We start from the raw sequence: 16595 nt of genomic DNA on the forward strand, positions 1-16595 counted from the left end.
CCTTTGTGTCATTCATGGGTTTATTCATTAAATACACAAACCAGGACACAGATTTACAGCCTGTTCAATAGTTGATTAGGTCCTGATGAATTCGACAGAGGGGTGAAATGTGAAGGGAAGTCCCGGGTGCGAGACTGAGACACTTAGGCAAGTGGATGTGGGTGAGATTAAGATCCAACCTTCCTCCTGAACTTCTGTTTGAAACTCCATTTATCAGAGACACTTCCACCTCTTTCTTTCTCCTCAACTGGGAGACGTCAGTGTGACAGTGTGGAGCGGGAGGCACCACGGTGAGCACCGGTGAGCAGCCAACGCCCCGCGCGAGGGGACGGCAGCACCGGTGTGAGGCTAGCAGGGACCAACCACAACACAGAAAGTGTGAGAAATAAACAAAAAGCCAGAAGAAAGGTGTAACGCTGGGCCTCATAACCTCCAGGCTGGGCAAAAGACACAGCGGTGCTCCGGCCTGGTACAGCCGGCTGCATCAGGCAAAAAACTAAATAAAAACTCCATGTGTGAAAAAAGGAGTGCCTGTCCTGGTGAAGACGGGACGGGCAGGGGGGAAAAAAAAAACGCCTTACACAGGTGCAAACCCCTCTGGGACAGTCTGTGTCAAACTCCCCCTGCTGCAGTGCCCTGCTCGTCCCGTTTGGGGGGGTGTCCAGTGTGCCTTTATAGGACCCGCCCAGCTCATGTAGGAGCTGGGACAGCTGGGACTAGAAAAGTGAGGCGTCGCCCTTCTACCAGGGCTGCCCCTCCAAACTGGGCACGCCCCCGCGTCCTGCCACACAGGAAACAGACAGAGATAAGACATCTGCCTTGGAAGGCAAATCTATTTTTTTTAAATTGTTTTTTTAAGATACCTTAGCTTGTTTCTATACATCGGAACAATTATTCAATCCATTGAAAAAGAAATGGAACAAACGGGATAATTTTCAAGTTTTAAAAGATGCATATGATAATGAGAGCACACAAGGTACAAGGAAACTGCCACATAATGGTTTTGGTAACCCTGTTTCTGAGGATCTTATTCTCGAGACTATATTAATCATACTCACACAATCAGATGTCAGTCTTACAAGGGCTTTATCTTAGTTTGCTGAGCGTTACCACCAGGAAGCGCATCGTAATGTTCATCTTTCAGAGGGCAGACACTATCTTCACAAATCTGTGAAACAAGCACCTTGGCTAATCACATTCACAGTCTGTGATTGTTTTTTTTAAAAAACTTTTATCTTCAGTCAGCCACCCCTCCTGCAGACATGCTTGGTCATGAAGGGGCAGATAGTTTCTCCGCAGCCCCAGCACTTGCCCACGGCGTGAGAGGCCTCGGTGTGCCGCCCGCACGTCTTGCACTGGGCCTTCTGCCCCTGCCCCTGCTCCTTCCCCTGCCCCTGCCCCTGCCCCTGGCGCCTGATCAGCGTCTCCAGCTCGCTTTTGACTGCCGGGTCGGCGCAGTGAGCCACGCCCACGACCGCCAGCCTGCCGGGGTCCCACACGCAGTCCTCCTCGCAGCGGCCCGGCGAGGGCGGCAGCCAGGCCGTGTCGTACCCCTGCTGGTGCCAGCTCGTCTGCAGGAGCGCGCCGTGGCCGTCGATCTTCTTGACCCTGCCCACCCGGACGCGGAGCAGGAGGACCACCCTGTCGCCGGGGCTGCAGGAGCCAGGGTAGCCCATGGCCTTGCTGATGTCCCTGCTGCAGTAGACGCCCGGCCCCAGCGTGCCTCCCGAGGACGGCCGGAAGCCGGAGGTGACGATGGCCCGGGCGCTGCTCTTGTGCGTCCCGTGGTACATGGTGTAGCCGTGGCCCCGCTTGGGCGCCTGGCCCGGCTTCAGTCGCCGCCCGTCCAGCCGGCTCTCCCAGCCACAGAAGCTCAAGGCCATCCAGGCGCTTGGAGAGGGACAGACAAGATGGCGTGAGTCTGCGGTGGCCAGCTCGGGGGGGGGTCACGACGGGCGATGGAGACGCCACGGCGCCCGGGCGATATGTTTCTGACCACAGGTAAGAAGCTTTACTCATGAAAGCTGCTGAAATTGGACCACAAGCAGCTTTTCTAAAGCCCCCCAATACTGCTCCACGCTGCAAGAATTCTGAGAATAAGAGTTTTTATTTCAGTGAAGTTGAAGCAGGTAGCGTTTTAAGACGCATTGAAGGAAGAGAGGGACTCTTAAAACTGCTTTTGTGCCACATGAAGAAAACATCAATACAGGCAGAAATAGTCATCTTGACACACCTCTGTCAAGAAAGCGCACTTGGCTCTCGCGTTGCTCTGAAGATAGTCGCGGATAAATTGAGATAAAAGTTCTTGATGAATTCAGCTTAGTAAGCCTTAATTGTAAACCTGTTACCGATTTGCACCACACCTCAGTTTGTAAAAGATTCAGGACGGGTTCAACGTGGTCATTGAATCTCAATAGTCTTCCGTGTATTGTTCATACACAGATGAATACCGTTAGGCTACCTTACAAACAACACTTAGCTGCAATATTTTCCCTTGATGTGTCAGATTTAGTAAAAGACTTATTTTTATATTAAACATAAAGGATAAATTCACGGAAGTCTTACCTTTTTACGCGGCCCTTGTTTTCAGTTTTTAAATCACTGTCCTGGGGCGGAGCGGTAGTTTTTACGGACTTCTTTCACTTTCATTTCTGTAAGTTATTGCTTCGCATTTGGATCTTTGCCAGGTACTTTCCCACAAACTCGCTTTATGCACCTTCGCCGGCGCAGCTGCGTTAAGTTTCCGTTTGCTTAATCCACGGAAAACACATTGAACATCGTGGAACTAAGTTCTGAACTACATTCTACAAAAGCGGAAAAGAAGTTTCGGGAAATAAGCAATTTTTTGAGACTCACAGATGATGATGTCTCAGAAATTATTTAGTTATTTAGCAACAAGGGGCGCAAGACAAGACAGCGTGGAGATGACGCACGTCTGTCTAGGGACCCGCACACCTTGCGGTTGGGAGACGCTGATTAACCTAGAAAGCACGTATTGGACCGTAGTAGAAAGACGGACTAAACCCCACGGTTTTCCACGTTATCGTAGCTCAGGACATAATGTAATATCACCAAGTAAAAACTTTTGTGCTTGTGCCTGCTACTTTGTGCGCTTTTGAGAGCTCATTTTTGTGTGGCGAGCGCTTGACGCTGTGTTAGCTGCGCTGAACTGAAGAAGGAAGCAAGAACAGTGCTGTTGTGACAAGAACTTTATTAAAGGCGTTTGGAAAGGACAGTCAGTTTTAGCTTTTGCAGACACACTTGGAGTATTGGTAGTAGCTGTTATACAGGTTAAACAGAATTTAGAGGAGTGATTACACTAGTAGTTCAAAGTTTTACTTGTTTGCATATGTACTGGTTCACATATTTGTTTTTTTTTTACTTTGATTTACAAGATCATATAAAGACAGTGTTGAATATGACAATATCAAGGTTTGATAATGAACAGAAATATACCTGAGCAATAGACTTCTTAATAAAGCATTGCCAGTCAGTGCAGCCTAAGCAGATACTGTAGTTATCTGTCAAGGAAAACAAGCTAAGTACAGAGTCTGTAGAAGGGCTTACAACAAAACAGCACAGGAAGGACAGCGATGAAGAGCAGCTTTTCTCAGAATGGCTGTATAGGTCTTGAAACTGCTAGGACTTCAAGCCTTTTTTACTTGAGCAGTAGCAAAAAATAGCAGTGGGCAGTGTCCAACAAGGTACTGTACTATACAGTATGTCTGTGTTCAGCGCAGAACTTAAAGCGACATTTTTCTCCAGCTGTTCTCTGCAGGTCAGAATATTTTTCTGTTTTGATTTGAGTACTGTACTACCTATCCAGGAAATTCTGAAACAATTAAATGTTTACACTCCTTATAATTTAGAAATTATACTTGAAGATGTGAAGGTCACTTAATGTCTGTGTCCACCGATACGGTGTGATGGACACAATTAGAGGTGCTCCAATAACATGTTGCCTACTGAAGGTGGATGTACTTACAATAGACCTTCATGCATCCTTTTACTTTTCAGTGTTGTTCCTGTTATTCCAGCTTGGAGTGTTTAGTCCTGCTTAATTGTATACTTCCTGTGTGGGTGTTCTGTATACAATCGCAGCTGACATGGAATTGCCTTACAGCTGAGACATGAACATCAGCCCACAGTCTGGGATAACTTGATTAATGGAGACGGACATGAGGCATTGCTTTCTTTTGCATACTCATTTCGATGCAAAATGTACAGCAGGATTAGTTGTTATACCTACTGAATGGCATTTTGTTCTGTATAACATTATATATCAAGTGATGTGCAGAACAGTCAGTGACAAGCCTGTGACTCTAAATGAAGGCAGGCATTTTCACCATGAGAGCAAGACATTTACTGGAGATGGCACAACCTGTTTCCAAAACATCAGTTCATTTTTATAATATCACAAAGAAACTAGAGTGTAGGAAGAAAATGAGCAAAATAATTACCTGTATAAAGAAAAGATTTTATTTTTGTCTAGATTTTTTAAAACTATTTTCCTTGACAGACGGCATAGCCATTCCTGGGCAGATGAGTATATCCCCCCACCAAAACAAAAACAGACAGAAGGTTGGAAAAGGGCTGCAGAGCCTAACCACAGTGGATCATGCATGTTCCCTTAGTTGGTTTCATAAAAGACAATTTAATTTCTAATCCTCTGACCTCTTGGTGTTCTTTTCTTTTTTTTATTTTGCTTTTTTGGATTCTCGTTGTATTGTTATCGCTCAGAGGGATGGCAGACCCCAGCTCCGGATCACTTGAAGAGCAAGCAAAGCGTAGAGGAGCCAAGGACAGCTGTGGAGAAATGCATTAATTGCTGAACAGGTCACCAGTTTACCTACAAAGTGGAAAAAAGAAGATAAGACAGAGAGAAGAGAAGAAAGAAACATTTTGTTTAGAACAACAAAAGAGACACAAAGCACATATTTCACCATATCACTATTAACTGACTGAATGAAATATTTGACTTCAAAACAACTGACATTAGCAAAGGGAAAAGGGTTGTGTTTCTGTCTTCCTCTGTTTGTTTACAATAATTAATAGCTGATGACGATACTCTTATGCAGCACAGACAGACTGCAAAAAACACCGTCAGATGTAAGGAAAAACACAAAGGTTTGTTTCCCAGGTTTTGCTTAGTGATTCTTTTTATAAATATGCTGATTATCAGGGTGGAGGCAGAGAACTGAAGGGAACTCGAAAGGGAAAAGGATTCTCTCATGAGCCTCACCTTTCTCCACCTGCGCAGTGGCAATTACACTCTGGACTTTGCAGATGAAGGTGGTGTTCTCGGTCAGCTGGAAGCTGGTCATTGTCAGTCGGAAGCCGCTGTTTTCCAGCGGTACCACCCGGATCTTGTCCTTGAATTTCAAATCTGTTGTGCCTCCGGTGAAGTTGTTGGTGATGGGTGTCTCCTTGCCCGCTTTGGTCATGGAGAAGGAGTAGGAGCTCACCTGGTTGGGCTTGGGTGGGATGTTGCAGTCTATCCTCAGAGACTCATCCTCTTGGCGGCACACTTTGATGTTATTATCGCCGAGTGTGGGGGCCGCAGAAACTGGGGAGGATCAACAGAAGCTAGAACGAACTGACCGATTCAGTGTGAGGAAAAAAACAACTAACACGGACTGAAAGGTTCTTTCCACATTAACCAGGAGAGTAGAAGCAGGTGGCCATGTGGAACAACAGTGTTCTGAACTTGACTGGTGTCACATCCCTAGAGACTGTTCGGCTTTGATCAAGCTACCTTATATAAAATACATCAGCAACATCAACCAGATAAATTGGTACCATGCACAAGAAATTAGTATTGTAGTTAGAGCTTTTGGGAAGGCGCTTTGGACAAAGTTGTCACCAAAATAAGGTAAACAAACTGCAGACTTTGCCAAGGCATTTACAAGTGCAATTCATCTATTAATGTTCTATCTGCTACGTCAACTTCAGGGTCATGCAGAAGCTGGAGCTTGTCCCAGCAAGCAATGGGTCAGAAGGCAGGGCACATGCTGGATGGGACACCAGTCAGACACAGGTACAAACACACTCGCTTCAGGGCCAGTTTTCCCAGAAGACAATGAACTTACCAACATGTCCTTTGACAGTGGGAGGAAACCACAGCACCCAAAGGAAACCCACACAAACACGGGGAGAACATACAAACTCCATGCAGACAGCACCCCAGGTCTGGAATTGAACCCAGGGCCCCAGTGTGGCAATGGTGCATACATTTTTGAACATGACAAGCACAATCACTTGAAAATACCTTCATCTATGAAAGGTGATGTTGGAAGAAGTAAGAAAATAGTAATAGGTTTATTCCATGCTGAAAAAAAGAAGAAAGAGAACACAACGTTTCGGCCGTGGAGCCTTCTTCAGTACACCTGAAAAAGGCTCCATGGCCGAAACGTTGTGTTCTCTTTCTTCTTTTTTTCAGCATGGAATAAACGTATTACTTGTTCCTTTGCAGCCTACGCATGCTGACACAGCTACCCACCTGAAGTGAGAAAATGGCAACGGACAAAGTGTACGAGACAGAAAGCTTTCTTTTGTCTGCTCAGTCCGGAATATGAATTTAGTTAGGATTCCAGATACCAGTAGCAACTGAAGGCAATCTGTCCTCCTGTCTTCTCCTTCCTGAATTTCTGTTGCTTTATTATTATTTGTTGAAATTTTGTGTAAACAAAGAGCAAAGCTCAGTACAACCAAACATTTCAGATTAAGCCTACTATTGCATCATAAGTTAATAATCCTAAATGCATCTTACCTGCTAGAAAAACACCAAATATGAACAAACTGTTCATCTTGCTGTCTTTATGCAAAACTGAAAGAAATTGGAACAAAATATGTTACAGTTAGACATTCAAACATCTGTATTATCACGCATTCACCAAGCATGAGCAATTTATTTTCTGCAGATATTGCAAACAGTCCAGGGAAGTACACTCAAGCACCTTTCAAACATAAGTTACCAACATATAGGTTTGTATTATATGAAGTTATCATGACTGAAATAAAAAAGCTGATTTGTCATCGAAACACTTTCATCAAAGCATTGCAGAACACAGCTTCTTAACACTTTCAAAATAAAATGTCAGTATGTTGGAAACTTGTTTTCCCAAGCTTAAAATGCTTAGAATTAAAAAGTTCCAGGCGATAGTTGCCTGAAACATGGACACTACACAACCCAAAAACTTATCAGACTCAAACGTCACGGTAGCTTTAGGCATAAAAGCATATATTTATTTCAAACCACCTCAGCAGAGACAAAAGCTACTGTAAACTGTATTTGCATCACAGCACACATTAATTGGTATTACCCGCAAAATAAAAATCTGTAGTTTCATCATTTGTTCTTGTAAAACTCCTTAAAACACTATGAACAATCTATCCTCATGGAAAACAAAAAGATAGTCATAGACACTGCCCCACTCTTTGTTTGTGCTGTCTGCTTTATGAGCAGTGCTTCCTTGCTGACGACCATTTTACCGTTTTCGTTTTATGTGTCTGAAGACATTTTGTAGCAATATGTCTGCATTTGATTCAACACATTTCTAGGCTTCTGTTCCATCCATGAGATAAATGTGTCCCGCTGTGCTCGTTGTGGTAAATGTGGGGTGCGCTGTATCACAATGGAGTTTCTGCCAGAAAGTCATTAGTTCCCACGTCTATCAGATCTGAGTTGTACTTAAAGTGTATTCCATCCCAGAGGACCCTTCCGACCCTTTGTTTAATGAATTCCTCCCTTCTGAACACAAATACAAGCTTCCTCAGTTTGTAAACAAATGGGTTTTATTTCTCATTCATCCAGTATCTGTGGATATTGCCATGTACGTACAGGTGTGTCGTTTGTTTGTGGGTTTTCTTCATATCGTCTGATGCTGTAAGACAAATTGCCCCCTGGGGGGGAACTTGGGAGAACAAAGACTCCCTCTCTCTCTCCGCGTGTGTCCCACAGCCAAGCAAGAGAAAGACTGCACTCACAACCTCCGAGAAAGTCCTGGAGGCCGGGAACAGAGGGACGCAGAACTCCAAACACCCCCCTCTGCACCAGCAGAGCCCGTGTTTTTAGGGACAGGAAGCCAAGTGCCTGGCAGAGGTTCATGGGTGTCATCCAGGTCCCCCGCTGAAGTGCCTGAACCTCCTAGTGATGGAACTGGAGGGTCCGGAGATATGGGCTGGGCAGCCACAGGACCAACGACCATCTCTCCTCAAAGCCCTCATCCCAGTCCCGGAGTAACAGTGGTGGAAGAGAGTTTGGGTTTCGAGGGGCAGCTGCACTGAAGCTGCAGCGGGGTATTCCCGCAAGCTGCGCGGGAAAGGGCTGCGGAGGCTGAGCACACTGAGGTCAGAGCCCAAGCGGACCTGCAGCTGCAGAGCGGCTGGGCTGGCCATCCGGCTGAGGCCCAGGGCTGGCAGATGCTTTTACAGGCTGCCTCAGGGGGCACTGCCCCGGAGATGCCCAGCACAGGGAAAGTGAAAAGTGAAGGCTGGAACCGACAGGGAATGTTAGGCAGTGAGAAGTCTAGTACACTTGGGGAAAAAAGATTGTGGTGCTGTACATTAGGGGAAAGAATCAAAGGTTTCGGATCTGCTTAAGTGTCTAGCTGAGCCAAGATGTCCGACCACAATTCCCAAAGCAATAAACAAGTCTGCATTATTACCCAGATTCCCGCACACGCTCCTTCATTAGCACAATTACGTGATGCTTTTTGTTTTTTGACACAGCGGTTAATGTTAACTCTGCATTCTTCACCAGCTAAATTAAATTGTTACAGATCCAGAACTGGATACAAAAGGCAAGTTTGATTTGCATTTTTGTTATTTATAAGGAGATTCATCAATAATGTATGCAATACCTGGAAAATACTGCAGTGCAAATAGAATTATTTTTGACGCCCTTCATAAACACATTATAAAGATGAAATATTGTGATGCAGATTTTTGAAACTAACACAATTAAATTTCCCTTGATCTATTTGCATTTCTTATCTTATAAAGACATCTTAGCTATACTGTAGGTCAGACTTTAATTCCACCATGCATTTCTTTTGTGAATATATAGGGGATGTTTCTTTTCATGGTGTAGCAATAAGTCTATCTGAGATGCTGGAGCAGCATTCCTCCTCCACAGGAGAGGAAAAGCATTGATCCTCCCTGTAGGCCATACGAGATTAGATCACTGCAAAGTACAATCCACAACAGGATACAGCTGTGCTGACGTGATGGGATCCTTCAGGGAATATAAACAAATAACGCTGGATTAGGATTCCTACATGTGGGCTGAAAGGTCTTGAAAATAACCCATCTACTCATCATCCATAGCTACTGCATATGCTGAAGTGATGCAGGTGAATCAGAGTATAGGCTGACAGACACAGGGATGTAAAGCAGAACAACCTCCTGGTTACCACAGGGCTGTACTGTACACAGAAACACACACTCAGGCATCTGGAAGGTGAGAAGAAACCAGAGTACCTGCAGAACGGCCACATGAATAAAGGGAGAACATGCAATCTCTGCACAAACGATACCCAATCCCAAGGGCGCTCAGATCCCAGGACCCAAGATCACCTTGAAAATGACTTCTCTTATGTAAGTGTCTTAGTCTATGTTCATGTAACAAATGCCCCGCTTTTGGAAGCTTTAAAGAATTGTTGTCGCCCATTGGGTTCAATATCAATATCCTGTTAGGTATTTGCTGGGTCTGTTTTTCATGTCTCCTTGAAAGGCCTGATGTAGGCGACCAGCGCAGATATAGAGGTGATAAACTGCTGCATCATTATATTTGAACTGCAGGAGTCAGCAGAAAAATCAGAATATTAAAGAAGTCATTTCACTCTTTGGGGTCTTACTGTTACTCTTTTCATTCAGATATGATGTCAAGTGGAACCTATCTTGCTTTTGATACAGTACAAACTAGGCAGATTAGGTTTTGTTTGAATCAGTTGCATACTGGTGCTAGACACGTTGCTGAATGCTTTCTTCCAATTACAGTATTCTTATAAAGATTAGTATTGCAAACAGTCCCCAGTTTAAAGTAATGACTTCTGATATTTATCTTTGCATCTGGTACACCAGGCACCTTACACCAGGCACACCCTTCCCTGCTGTATACCTTCCCTAGTTTAAGGAGGAACTTCAATGGCATAGTTCACGCTTATAAGACATCATAATAATCATAATTACATAATTGTAAATAATTACATTATTAAAAGTTTCCTGAGATATGTTTAGAAAAAAGCTAAAATAGAGTGAAGAACGGTAAGTATTGTCAAGTGTTATTTCCCAGCCTTTCCCAAAAAAATGATAAACAAAAATGTAGCTCAAGGCAGTGAGACCAACACGTTGTAATATGTCAACCTTTCTAGGAATCGGACCAAACTTTTGGCCCTGATCACATTTAGACAACCTGTTCACTAGTGTCTTTAGCATGTAATGACAATAAAACTGTAACGTGCACATGCCTTCTTAAAGTAAGACTGCAAACAGTCAGATATTTTCAATACAGAGAGAAAAGTAAAGTGGAAACACTGCCTTTTTAAGTCAGTGGAATGGCAATCTGCCTGCTTTCCTTATGCCTCGGGAAGCTGGCGCAATGGATAATGGCTCCAGCATTCATTAAATGTCACTCAGACAAAGCACTGTGTCTTAATTAATCGTATAGTAAAAGTGAAAAAAAGTTCAATTTTTAAAAAAAAACAGCCCTGACCCCAGGGCATTGTCAAGCACAGTAGATTGAGTGTGTTTTATTTGTAACGGATCCAGCCAGGGTCAAAGCTGCAATAATGATCTCTGGTTTACTGTCTCTGGCCACAGCTAATGAGGATATACTCCAGCTCACATTACCAGATGGCCCGGAGTTTAGTCATGTTGTTTTGAAGGAGAGCGTGACATGGTGCACGCAATGTTTGTGGCTTTCAGCCTCACTTAGAGTGTATAGAGTTCTTTTAGGGGAACTGCTGTGAATTAAATTCTGCCTGGGAAACTATATTTTACCAAATCTTTCAAAATCTGGTAACATGACAAAAGAAACAAAAGGCTTAGTGCTGCAAGCTCATTGACCGGGTTATGAGCAGTGTGTGAGTGTCAACCTATGGTTGACTTTACTGGAAGTTAGAAGGATCACACCCATTCGAAATCATTCAGGTCTTCAGGAGGAACTAGAGGGATGATGTCCTTGATCAAACGGATCAGATTTCCAACGGGGATTCATAGAGATTCATAACTTTGGTCAGAAGCAGACCGAGTGGAGATCCTGAAGAGGATATGACAGGATATTTAAAAAACGTGACTGGGAGTCGGCTTCAGTCAAGCAGAAGTCAGACAGTCCTACTTGAAGCATTAGGTAACTGACGGTGTTTTGCGAACATACTCAGCACTGAGCACTTGCTGTGTCGTGTGTTCTGGGATGTATCACATTTATAATGCGCAACCACAACTCATACAGTATGTCACTATAGATTGTTTTCCATTTCAAATGCAAGCTCTCTTATTGAAAAATTAGTCTATATCGAGAGGCGACAGTCCATTATCTCAAACAAGCGCAGTGATTCCGCATTCTAATTCACATTCATAAGCCCACAAACCATTCAGATCTGAATCTTATTTTAGAAAACAACAGCTGCATTCATTAATTTTGGTAATTGAAATAAAATGCAGTTCTTTTTTCCCCTCTAGGAATTCAACCACAACCACATTGTGTTTATTTAAGAAGTAAATCTGTGGTTGGTCTGCAAAATGTTGCTGCCCTGAAGAAACTTCTAAGTATCTTTCTTATAGTACCTCCTTATTTCTTTCTGTCTTTGCCTTGGCCTTTGAGCATTCACTTAAATATCTTGCTTTCAATGTACACCTCATTCCTGGTTGATCCCACACTTCGCCCCCTTATGGGATGCCTAGCAGAGCACACTGCGTTCTGGCTGGTGACGTAAATGTTGTCTACTACAATCTGCAACAGACTTCCCCACATGACAGCTGCAGTGAGGCTCGTTTCCATGTACTGGGACATTATTCTTGTCACCTCCAGGTTCTGCAGTCTTGCAGGCTGCAGTGCTCAGACTCTGCAATCAGCAGCATCTCAGCATATTATTCTGCCAGCGTTTCCTGTCTGCTAGCCTCCTAGCAGATATCAGAGGGCAGATCTGTATCAGAAAGTGCTCTTCGTGCTTTTCGCTGCAAGAACTGCCCTGGAAATCCAGAAAACACAACCCATCCAACGGCCATTACAGCGGAGAAGCAGGGGCTCAGCCCACACGCCCCGTCTGTGCTCCCCACTTTGTTGTGTTCTGTAGCCCCGGTGCTCCTGCAGAGCCCCCTCAGCCCCCAGCAGCCCCCCTCTCATCCGCGTGCACAACCTCTGCTGCAGCAGTCAGATGCTTATATTGATCATATCTCTCTTGCTCTCTGTATTTTATCCCCTGTTTCGACTTTGTAGCCTGATCCTTCGCAGTAAAATTGGTCGTTTTCAGGCAATCGTCTCTCCTTTCAAGCACTCAGTTTTCTCTCCACAATGTTCTTAATTTATTTTAATTTGAACTGTTTTAGGGGTTTAGCTGAGACCCTCTCCAGCAAATGTTACCTGCAGTTTGCATTCATCTGATTAAATTCCCCATCATTTGAGTACATACTATTTTCAGTTAAGCCCCTCTTTGAAAGCATTCTTAATGAGCAAAAACATGAAGATCTACAGTATATTTATCAAGAAGTCTCTTTCTTCAATCACGCATTCTTGAATAAAAGCATAAAAGCTTCACTTTGAATTTGCTAAAGCATTATTTCTCTCTTTTCATCATTACTGGAGATTGAACCCTCTTCAGTTTTAGGTTTCTTACCTGAGCTGGTGTGTGTATTTCTCTCTGCTGTCCTCCTGCGTGTGCCTGTGCTTCTGCCACAGTGCAGAACTGATCAGGCAGTTTTATTGCTGCAGTAGAACTCCAGGCACTGGCTAAGACACCACCTCCTCCACTAAAAAAAAAAATAGCTGCAGTGTCTGAAACTGCTCTCCCTCTGCAGTGATTCAGAGCCACGGACCTTAAAATTAGAGATATGGGGCAGGGGCTGCGTGGGAACACCTTTCAGCAGAAAGCACTCTAAAGTATAATTTGCTGCCTCATTTTGTCATCCTCCTGGTCCAGCCATTTCAAATAATTGCAGATTTAAGAAAATACATCAATCCACATCTCAAATCCCCCCTCCCCCCTTAAAAACACACGTATTTAAAAATTCTGCAGCCTAATTATATTTGCAATAGATGTGCTCATCACTCATTTGTCAGGCCAAAATAATTTACTTTTTACACCGAAGAGTGGCATTCTGCACCAAAAACTGGAGCTGAGGACATCAGAGCCTAAACGGTGAGGCCGATGAAACAAGGCCATCAAATCTCTAGACAGAGAACAAAAGACAAATCATAGAGATACGAGGACACTAGACCAGGCATAGAAGCCTTCATGTTTGTAAGGATGGCTTTGCTTTTGTACTACAGTATCTGTACACTGCATCTACTGTAAATATTAAGGCATGGTCACTGCAAACTTGCTCCTAAGAGCCAGGAACCTATTTGTTTTATAGATATCTTTAAACAGTCAACGATTAGAGACCATCAAACCATTCTAATCTGTTTTCTGCTTTCCCAAGTGTTTCTCTCTCTCACATCTTTAAAATTTAGAAGGTTTTCACAGGTTTAGAATTTGCCAACGGGGCGTAGGTTTAATGTGGTCTGATTTAATGCGATCCATGGAAAACATGTGTACATACAGTACAGCAGTTCAGCTAAGAAGTTCATTTACATTAATTCACACTGCTGGCACAGAACCCAGATGAACCCATGGCTCTCGAAGGCCATGACTGCAGAATCCTGGCTTAGATCACTTACATGTAGTTTCTGTTTACAGTTAAATGTTTGGCATTTAACTAGATTTTGAAATTGGCCAAAGCATTTAGGAACCCCCCGACCAAATGAAAAAACTCTGTCGTGGTGAGCAATCCAAGGCTGAATTGTAGAGCAGGCCTCTCAGGTTTCTCTGGTCTAAGCACTGATACATGGTGAAACGCGCTGTGCTTTAATCCCACACACCATTACCCTCACCCTGCCTGGTATATGCTGCAGAATGAATAAGAACGGGAAGCAGATGCTTCAAAACATGGTGGAGTTCAGGCAGTGCTTGCTGATGCAATACATCCTTCAGTGATGTACTGATGCAATGATGAGCACATGCTTCTCTTCTTCAGCTATTAGTACGTTCGTTACTATAGAAAATGCACAGTTGTCTATTAGACCAGTTGCAATTTAATAAATGTTATTAGTTTTCTGCTTCTCTTGATATGTGCACATTCTTTACTGAATCATTGTGAAGAGTGATTCTTTGTATAAATAAAATCATCCATTTCCTGGTAAAAGTTCTGTATCTAAAACTGTGTATTTTTGGTTAGATCTTCATAAAGCTGAAGACTGTGCCCAAATTAAAGAACGTAAGAAAAAGAGAGAAGTCCATTTAGCACATTAAGCTTGTATGCTTCCTAGCAGCTGATTGATCACAGGATGTCAGCCCACCAGTTCTTCAAAAATGCCACAGTATCAGCTAATGGTCCTTCTAATTTCCTTATATACTGAGCAACCTGAAGTCTCTCCTGTGCACAAACTTCACTACTATGAGCAGCTTGAGGATAATCTTGTTAATTTAGGCTTGACCAAAAAGTACATAAAATCCATCCATCCGCTTTCTAACAGATTCATCCAGCTCAGCGTCACGAGAGAGCCAATCCCGGCTAGCAGCAGGCACAAGGCAGGATACACCCTGGGCGGGATGCCAGTCCATTACAGGGCGCACACGGTCACAGACATGCACAATGCTAACAACAGCGATACCATGCAGCCCAGTATCCAAAATCATTATGGGAAACTTTTATTAAATTATATAGCGGTTTTTATAGTCTGAATCCAGCCATGTTATTACCAGGAATGGGAGTTTAAGTGTCCGCACTGTACTTATGGTCCAGTGGCTATTCTTGATGATGTTTCAGCTATTTCTGTGGTGTCACGTACAACAGCAGGTGTCTGTTCAAACTCCTCTCAAGGAGACCAGGTCCGTGACCGCAGGCCAGAGTCAGATATCTACAATGTCATGTTGCAAGGAGCTTGCTATTTAAATCAAGTTAATACAGTTATAATGGTTGGGCACTTATTTTAATCTTATCTTCTATTGGGCTTGTAGAACAGCATGTTGTGCATTGTGCTGCTCTACCAGGTCTTTGACAGACAGCATCAGTGTGGGTCAGTACAAAAATCACCAAAGAGTAATTTTTAAATACAACCAAATAATTACAAGATGACTACATGTTTATTTAAGCACAAATAATTGTTAGAGCACAGCTGTCATTTTATGAAATAATAATAAATGTGTGCTGGGAGGTTCAATCATCCATGAACCTCATAACTTTGCCCATCGGTCCTGACCACTTTGCCCATGGTTATAGATGCTGTCCAGCTCTACAGCTACACCTACCTCTTGACTGGACTTTATCCTCATGAGCTGGTCCAAATGGCTAACCTCAAGTTGTTCTGTGATTGGGTTTTGATTAGTTCATTAAACTGATAGACATTCACAATTTGCACTAGATGCTAAGGAAGAGCCACAGATCAATAAATGGTCAGATCAGTGAATCCTCCACTGCTCAGCATCTAGGTTACATAGTCAGCAAATGTCCATATGGCTGACAATGTCAGCCTTTCCTTTCCTCCTTAACTCCGAACTCTCAATGGCTGGCTCATCCATTTGCTTCAGAACCACTTGGCACACGGATGCGAATCCCTTTACTTCATTCGTCCTGAAATCATAATCCTGAGCATTTGAATCCTGTGCTTTTATGTCAACAGCAGATCTTCCATTAAGGTCATTTTCAAGAAGATTAGGATCTAGAAGTGGTCATGGACATTATCTGTTGTACTAACCTCACTGTGACTAGTTTCTAACCGTGGTCTTCTTCCATGATTTATCCAGAATGGATGGTTGTGCTCGTTACAGGGATAAGCTTCATAAAATGACCGTGTGTAAGCTTGCCAGCAGCTGTGCCAATATCATTAGCGATGACTCACAGGACAATGACTGTAGGATAACTGTCAAGTGTTCATCTTTCACCTTCCTCCTTCTTTTTCTTTCTGTATTTCTGGCTCGGATTCACATCCAGAATCCTCCTGCACTGCACCGGTCTGTGGTCAGGTGAAGCTGTAACTTCCTGAATAGCTGAGTGACCCAGGATGTTGTGTACGTGGAGCCCTCAAGGCTACAGCACAGCCATAGAAGCACACAGCTTATATCATTGTCAGCCAGAGCAGCAATATCATTGTTGCAATATAGTGACCAAAACTGTTGTAGTGATATTGGACTTAATTGCTTAACAATAATCAATGATCAGGAAGTGAAAAAATGTATATATCATATAAAAATATTATGATATATCATAAAAAACCACACACATACATTTAGAAATACCACTTATGTGTTAAAGATAAAACACAAAAATAAGGAAATGTGGGTTACTGTTAAATATTAGTGAGTTTAAATAAGACCTAATTAGTCCAAATAACATGT

General features: G+C 43.3%; 2 protein-coding genes across 2 annotated transcripts; both read right to left on the reverse strand.

Moving 5' to 3' along the window:
- Nucleotides 1-2: 2 nt before the first annotated feature.
- Nucleotides 3-3119, reverse strand: LOC102689962 (uncharacterized). Its single transcript, XM_069183095.1, has 2 exons — nt 2566-3119; nt 3-1890 (listed from the first exon to the last, which is right to left on the reverse strand). The coding sequence occupies exon 2, from the start codon at nt 1881-1883 to the stop codon at nt 1242-1244; it is 642 nt and encodes a 213-aa protein (XP_069039196.1). The 5' UTR covers nt 1884-1890; nt 2566-3119; the 3' UTR covers nt 3-1241.
- Nucleotides 3120-3194: 75 nt separating this feature from the next.
- Nucleotides 3195-12948, reverse strand: LOC138224901 (uncharacterized). The gene is made up of 4 exons (XM_069183096.1): nt 12837-12948; nt 6770-6826; nt 5243-5566; nt 3195-4849 (listed from the first exon to the last, which is right to left on the reverse strand). Exons 2-4 carry the CDS (start codon nt 6804-6806, stop codon nt 4737-4739), a joined length of 474 nt encoding a protein of 157 aa, XP_069039197.1. The 5' UTR covers nt 6807-6826; nt 12837-12948; the 3' UTR covers nt 3195-4736.
- Nucleotides 12949-16595: the final 3647 nt, after the last annotated feature.

Source organism: Lepisosteus oculatus, chromosome 23, assembly GCF_040954835.1.
Source record: "Lepisosteus oculatus isolate fLepOcu1 chromosome 23, fLepOcu1.hap2, whole genome shotgun sequence".
Lineage (NCBI taxonomy): Eukaryota > Metazoa > Chordata > Actinopteri > Semionotiformes > Lepisosteidae > Lepisosteus > Lepisosteus oculatus.

Excerpts from the sequence above, each read along its gene's own strand:
- LOC102689962 (XM_069183095.1), bottom strand. The coding sequence starts at position 1,883 with ATGGCCTTGAGCTTCTGTGGCTGGGAGAGCCGGCTGGACGGGCGGCGA.
- LOC138224901 (XM_069183096.1), bottom strand. The coding sequence starts at position 6,806 with ATGAACAGTTTGTTCATATTTGGTGTTTTTCTAGCAG. Across the intron at positions 5,567-6,769 it reads ATTTGGTGTTTTTCTAGCAG|TTTCTGCGGCCCCCACACTC; the intron begins GTAAGATGCATT and ends GATCCTCCCCAG. Across the intron at positions 4,850-5,242 it reads CACTGCGCAGGTGGAGAAAG|GTAAACTGGTGACCTGTTCA; the intron begins GTGAGGCTCATG and ends TCCACTTTGTAG.